The sequence below is a fragment of the Theobroma umbraticum genome, unplaced genomic scaffold (assembly GCF_002168275.2).
Source record: "Theobroma umbraticum cultivar Fairchild unplaced genomic scaffold, ASM216827v3 scaffold_204.0, whole genome shotgun sequence".
NCBI lineage: Eukaryota > Viridiplantae > Streptophyta > Magnoliopsida > Malvales > Malvaceae > Theobroma > Theobroma umbraticum.
Window position 1 is genome coordinate 1,989,656 of NW_018397267.1, and position 6,966 is coordinate 1,996,621.

A 6,966-nucleotide genomic window follows, 5' to 3' on the forward strand; every position below is an offset into this window, starting at 1 on the left:
AGATGCAAGTGGAACCCAATCAGTTTTCATTCCGGATTTCTCCATGTCCACGGGCAAAACTCCTAATCCTAAAAATGAATCCAATACTTATCATGCACTTTATAGTCTGCAGTCAAATTTTGAGAATTGGAGATACGTCTATAACTTGGTTATCACAAAAAGATAATACTGCTTGAATTACAAATTCGTACGTCTTTTCCAGGTCCAGACTGCAACGCATTGGAGGCAATAAGCCAATAATAATAATAATAATAAATATTAGACCAGTGGAGTAGAAGAGGTGGTGATAGGTATAATTCACATTTTTTATATTATAGAGCGCATCATACAGCATACATTTGATGGAAAACGGATTGGGTACACCATCTAACACAAACATAAAGGAACTCTGATTCTCCACGGGAGAGAGTAAGTCAGCTTCCAAATAAACATAGATAATCCAGGCCGGTAATTCCGAGACGTTAAAACGCTAGCTTCTATTCCTAACACCAGGAAGAAAAAATTCTTGGCCTCCTTAGAATTTGAAATCCTTCTTCTTTGATTTCCCCTCTTTCTCCTGCATCTTTCGCTTCCTTTTCTTCTCATTCTGCACCAAATACAATCTCATCATTACAACTGTTAACAAACATGGAAACCCCAACCAATTCCGGCACCCTCAAAATTGTAAAGCATGCAAGCATATGATCTATTCCATCCAAAGTTCAAAAACAAGACTTCAAAAGACAAGTCTCCCCTTTCAGAGAGGTCTGTAGAAAGTACCGTTGAAAATATTCTACTGACTTTAATAACGAAAACAGCACAATCAACCATGTGACCCAAATGTTTAAAAAACCTCAACTAAATTCAAGCACACCTGACCATCCAACAAAGAGTCAAACTGAAGGACCTATTATGAGATGTAATATGACTGTGAGGGTTGCAAATAGTATGTGCATTCAACCTTTGATTGGATTGTTAGTAGAAAATATTAGTAAAATTTTACCATCTTTTATATCATCAATAACATTGAATTGAAAATGACATTACACTTATGTTCATTTTACCATGTCAGCAGAGTAGGAAGTCTGTCAACAAATCCCGGAAGCTAATTTTAAAGCAATGTCATATTTGACGCAGGCCTTTTTTTTTTTTTTCTTTTTCTTCTTTTGGCTTTTAGAGTATTTAGAAAACAGTCAACCCTCTCCCGTGAAGAAACCCACCCAACATTTTTCATCAAAAAGAATGCTAAGGCTTACCTCAGCCACCATATCACTGAAGTCCTCACGCTGACTTCGTAGCTTCTCCTCCTCCCTAGCTTCTTCATACCTATGTAAATAGACAAAAGTGAGCAAAGTAAATTTAACTTCAGGGACTACATGTACTTAGATGGTAAAATTACAAGAGTTCAACTTACTTTGCAGGCAACACATTGTCCATAAGTTCCAACTCCTCTGGCTGTAGACTAACTTCCACCCTGTCAGATTTTTGACCCTTAAGAAGATCAACCTGCGAAAAGAGAAAGAAAATTTAAATTCACACAAATTATGAAAGAAATAACAATTCAGGATAACTTCTAAACCTAACACAACTATAGTCATATAACCACCTAGGAAACAATTGCAAGATCAAATACAAGTCATCTCTCTTACCCTTTTGGCTGCTGACTTGTCTTGAGTTCCAGTGTTAACCACATAACTGCATGTAAAAAACAAGTTTGATTACCTTATTCAAAGATTTAAAGCTATACGAACCAAAAAGAATAAAAAACATCACAGATTCTTACGTGTGTGTTGTACCAAGTAAAGTCCCAGGGGCAATCCTCTCTTCTTTTTCTTCAAGTACCTTCAAAGAAACAAGACAAACAAGAAGCAATGAGAAGGAATATCATAAACATATATACATAGGTGCTATGAAATGTGGACAAAGAAAAGTTTTAAATATAATACTCACTTGGTAAAGAGGCCTCTCAGGCTCCTTTCTCTGCTGTTTACGAAGGTCAATGACGTCAGGTGTCTCAACTCCAGTAGGAGTACTGGAGTCAAAAGGGGAAAAAATGGTTATTAGAAAATTTACTACTCCAAACACAACATAGAACAATCATATGGCTATTTATCAAGTCAAAATCAAACTGACAAAGCACCTGGCCTGACAATTTTGGGCAGTAAAACAGTTTACAACCCTAAACAGATATAAAGTACTGGAAGAAAAAAAATACCTTGAAAGGCTATCGACTGATTGAATGCCATCCTCTAACTCCTCTTCCTCAATCTCCTCTTCTTCCTCTTCCTCTTCTTCCTCTTCCTCTTCCTCCAAATCACCCCAGTGCTTTGACTTATCAACAGGCTCCTCCTGGATTTCATCATTTGATTATAGGCACAAAAAAAAAGAAAATTTACTTTAAAAAAAAATTGAAGTTATTAATACTAATCTTCATTTTCATACAAATGGCACTTTTAGCCAAATACATAATCCACACCAGAACCAGGTTCGGCTGAATGTTTCTAGCAGAATATCATCCAGCAAAATCCAAGGTTTCAAAGAATTTGACAAAAGTTTACACATTATCATGGAGAACACAAAATTATAATATAAATTAAGCTGTTCTACTCCTAGAGAGGGAAAAGAATGGAGGCTAGTTGTGTGGCTCCTTAATGTTAGGACATTACACCCTTATCAATTCTTTTTTACTGTAGTCAATTTTTATCATATGAAGAACAATAAAAATACAAGTAGAAAAACACTTGCTAAAAGTACAAGTAGCAAAACACTTGCTAAAAGCCCCAGAGTTAACATATCAGTCAAGAGAACTAAAAGAACATCCAAAATACACTCTTCATAAAAATCTTGAAAGTACCTCATAGTTGGGTTGTTCTTGCTGCTGAACTCCAAAAACATCTCCATACAAAGGTCGTCCATACTATTGACAATAATTAGAAAAAAAGAAAGAATGTTAGACAAGGGATATATTAAAAAGATTACCTCATGTAAAGATAGCCTTCAAGCTTACTAGAACACAAAGAATACATACAACTTCTAAAGGCTTACCTCATCTACTGGAGGCTTGCCCCAGCCACCAGGGTGATAACCAAAGATTGCTCCAGAAGGGATGGGTGCATTTAGCCCTGGTATTTTCAAATGTGGGTATGATGGTGGAGGACCATATCTCTGAAAGGCCAAATTACCAGTTAAAACAATACCAAAAATACTGAGATATCACATGCAAAAAATAAACTCAGGATTTTAACCAAACTAACCTGCATATTGATAAGCCATGGTGGTGGAGCACCCTCCGGCATACCAAGTGCTTCTTTCAATTCATGTGATAGAGAGCCTGGTTTCATCTCCCGCAACTTTACCTGTAGTCCAAAGAACAATGTTAATTTGAAACAATGGGAAAAACTACTAAAAAATAGACATATATCATCAGACATTCATTTTTTCATTCGAGATTACCTAGAAAAGTGTCAATATCACAAGCCAGTTTCAGCACATAATACATGTCTAGGTTGAATGCTTCAGCCGAGTCACCATGGTGACTAGAAGGCCAATGAATTCACACAAGGTTTAAATAGCAACATAAGACTACATGTTACAAGTATAAAAGGTCTGAGCTCACAGCACTTAATCCACAAAATTCTCAAGCCCTACTAAGTCCATTGAGAAGTCCAGTTTCTATAACCCAGAAACTCACACAAGCATTTATAAAACAAAATTTCTTCGTTTCGTTTGAATTAAGCTAGACTATGTAACTGCTTGCATTTTGCAGTAAACAAAACCACCCTGACCTACTTAGGACCCAGCATATGCTCCTATCATCTGCAAAATTTGCAGTACATCGCTATCCTATAATGCCCTAATGTCCCAAAAATCTTAACAATTCAACTTACAGCCTTAAGATGTCTTTATAATTGTATATCAATTTAAAATCAACTGACACATGTATTGATGAAGTATAAAAGGAAGCCTCATATCCAAGTAAAAATAGCAGAAGAGTACCTCAAATTCCTTCCCTTCATGATAGAGGTCCCCATGAGTTGTCAGCTTTGGCTTTGTCTGATATTTAAAGAATGCATCATGGAGAACCTAAAAGCAGAAACCGGAACATCATTAGCTAGAAGGAACAAGACTATCATTTCAGATACGAGGCCAAAGAAAAAAGGCAATTCCTGAAGCAAGAAACTAAGAAACCTGATAGTCAATATCCATTTTCCCCATCTTTGGCTGCATACGCTCACGTTGCTTTTGTTTCAACTTCTTACTGTCCTCTTTTTCAATGTAAGCCTGAATGAGAAAAGAGAACATAAGTTTATTCTTGAGTTAAATCCAGAATATCATTATATAGTTTTCCAAAATTGCATCTATCACAGATGATTTTCTTGACATAAATAGGATACTACACAATTTGGTATAGTAATGAAATTAAATTTACCTGTCTAATTTTCTCAATTCCTGTCGCAGCAATGAAATCGGGAAGCTGAAATGGTTGCTTCTCAATACCACGCTTTCCCTACAGAAAAGATCCAAAAACACAATGAGATACCAGAAGTGAACAAAACCAAAAAACAGTAGGAAACTTCAGCATCCAACTCAGGTTACTTAAATAAATAAATAAATCTTAGACGGATCTAGCCCGAGCATTTAGCACAATGGAAAGGCATCTGAAAATCCAAAACAGATTAATTAGCACCTTAACAATGAACAAATATCCCCCAACATCTAGCATGAAAAGTTATGCTATGCTACCGGAAAACCTCATAAATATCTATATCCCAACCCACAGAGCAATCATATTAAAAGAGAAATCAATCAAGAGTCCTCTTTGCAAAACACCTACAAGTCCAGGCTCCAAGGTTGTCACAGCCGCTCCCCTGCAAGAAGCACGTATATACATATAAGAGAAACCTTATCGACTTGATCTTCCCTCACCCTCTTCCCTAAATCACTCATCAATATTAAGCCTACCAACCATGCACACATATTTGACCCATATTAGTCGTTATGGTACCAAGAATCACTAACCTGCAAATATTTCCTTTTCTGGCACCAATGCCTTGGCACAGGAACAGTATTTCGGTATGCCTTCAAAAAAACCAGCAACTTAGGATCTGTAGCGGTTGCATCCCAGACCTGAAAATAAACATAACTATCATACACTAATGAATTATAAACACAGGAAAAATAAAAGCCATTACATAAGAAAAATAGAGCGAACAAAAGCACTTACTAACCATGAAAAGAAAAATTAAGAAAGTAAGATTTCTTCATCTCAAAAGAAAAAAATTCATAAACTCATAGCCTATCAAGAAATTTTGCAGCCAATGTGCTCTGATTCAACATTTGGCTATAAATTTTTTAAAGCTGGTTTAAGAACAAAGTTGACAGGTTTCTCAAATGACCATAAAGAGAACCGAACATTAACAGCTACACATGCAGAAAGATAAAGAAATTCCAAATAAACAGTAAGAGAAAAATTATGCATACCTCCACAACATCAGGCCTTGAGCAAATCTGTTTCAGTTCAGCAATTTTCATCCGCCTTTGAAGCTGTCAATTATAACAATATAGGTTCAGTCTCATCAAAACCAACAAAATACCATAATAACCAAGAATAATAGAAAAAAAAGGGAGAAAAAACAAAAACCTTCTTCTTCTTATTTGATACGCCTTTCTCTTTTTGTTGATTATCCTGTTCGTCCTCATCTGAGTCAGAATCATCCTTTTTCTTTGCATCCGCATCTTGAGCAGACTCATCCTTCTTATCCGTCTCCTGTATACATAGCATACCAAGTTTTTTAGAGAACGGATAAAGAACTTGAAAATTAATAAAAGTGATAATATCCAACCAGACTTTAATTACCTCAGAACCAGCAGCTTCCCAGAAGATGAATTTTTCAAAAACCTTCCTAAATTCCTCATCAATACCATCATCTAACTCAGCTTTTTCAGGAACATACTCAACCACAACTTGTTCCGTGATCTAAAATTTCAAGGAAAAAGAAAATTGCTAAAATCAATATCGAAACAAAATGTAAGTTAATTAAAGTGCGGATAGGCTTAAAGGAAAACTTAGACTGAACTCAAATAACTATAAGAAAAAATGTCAGACTAAAATATATAATTACATAAAAAATTACAAGGAAAAAATGAAAATATTCTCAACTCCATTTTTGCTCAGAGAACCAAAATTCCTTGAATCACTATCAAAAGCGCATGCTAAAACTGTATTCTATACGAAGAAATACAGATACCAAATGAAACAATTATATCAGTAAAACCCTAGAATTCTCAAAAGAGAAAACGGGAGATACCTGTTGAGGATCGGAGTTTTCCTTCGTTTCATCTTCGCCGGCGTCGCTGTCGCCGCCTTCCGAAACCGCACCATTTGCGGCGTCATTTTGCAGCTGTGAGGTCTTCTTGTTCTTCTTCTGCTTGCGCCTGCGACGACGTCGTTCGCTCTCGCGAGACTTCTTGGAGGCGACGGACGGGTTCGCGTTAGAGTTTTTTTTATTCAGATCTCCGTTGGATATGACGGCACCGTTTTGGTGCGAGAGTACCTCGGCGGTCATTCTCGTTGTTCAATCGGACGGACGGAGTCGGGAGGGTTTTGAGAGAGTGGGAACGGGAGGCAAAAGTGTGCGTGGGCGGTTATATCTGGTGAGGGATAAGCACCTGTGGATCTGATGGCACGTGAGAGAAGTTGGGCTCTGAGTCGGTCATGTTATTGTCGAATAGGAAATTAAATGAAGCTGGGCTTCAGAGTCTGTTACTATTGGACACAGGAAATGGGCTTTTAGTGGGCTATCTCAATGGGCCCAATTTAGTCTTCATGGGCCATAACATTAGGCCCAATATATACTCCTTATAAACGAAATGACCTTTTTTTTTTATCCATTTTTGACCTACCATTTACATTTACCAAATTGGGTTTTCCTTGATGTTCTCTTCCATTATGTGGGTGGAAGAATTGAGTCAATTTTCACACGAAAT

The 6,966-nt window shown here is 36.7% G+C and overlaps 1 protein-coding gene across 1 annotated transcript; it reads right to left on the reverse strand.

Moving 5' to 3' along the window:
* Positions 1–284: 284 nt before the first annotated feature.
* LOC110423731 (proline-rich spliceosome-associated (PSP) family protein) lies at positions 285–6,625 on the reverse strand. The gene is made up of 18 exons (XM_021438061.2): positions 6,288–6,625; positions 5,837–5,956; positions 5,621–5,746; positions 5,461–5,523; positions 4,999–5,106; positions 4,409–4,486; positions 4,168–4,260; positions 3,976–4,062; positions 3,234–3,335; positions 3,025–3,144; positions 2,834–2,896; positions 2,195–2,328; positions 1,930–2,011; positions 1,763–1,821; positions 1,629–1,674; positions 1,394–1,485; positions 1,236–1,305; positions 285–586 (listed from the first exon to the last, which is right to left on the reverse strand). The coding sequence occupies exons 1-18, from the start codon at positions 6,543–6,545 to the stop codon at positions 515–517; spliced, it is 1,773 nt and encodes a 590-aa protein (XP_021293736.1). The 5' UTR covers positions 6,546–6,625; the 3' UTR covers positions 285–514.
* Positions 6,626–6,966: the final 341 nt, after the last annotated feature.

Excerpts from the sequence above, each read along its gene's own strand:
- LOC110423731 (XM_021438061.2), bottom strand. The coding sequence starts at position 6,545 with ATGACCGCCGAGGTACTCTCGCACCAAAACGGTGCCGTCATATCCAAC. Across the intron at positions 5,107-5,460 it reads CAAGGCCTGATGTTGTGGAG|GTCTGGGATGCAACCGCTAC; the intron begins GTATGCATAATT and ends GTTTATTTTCAG. Across the intron at positions 4,487-4,998 it reads AGAAAAGGAAATATTTGCAG|GGAAAGCGTGGTATTGAGAA; the intron begins GTTAGTGATTCT and ends TCTTTTCTGTAG.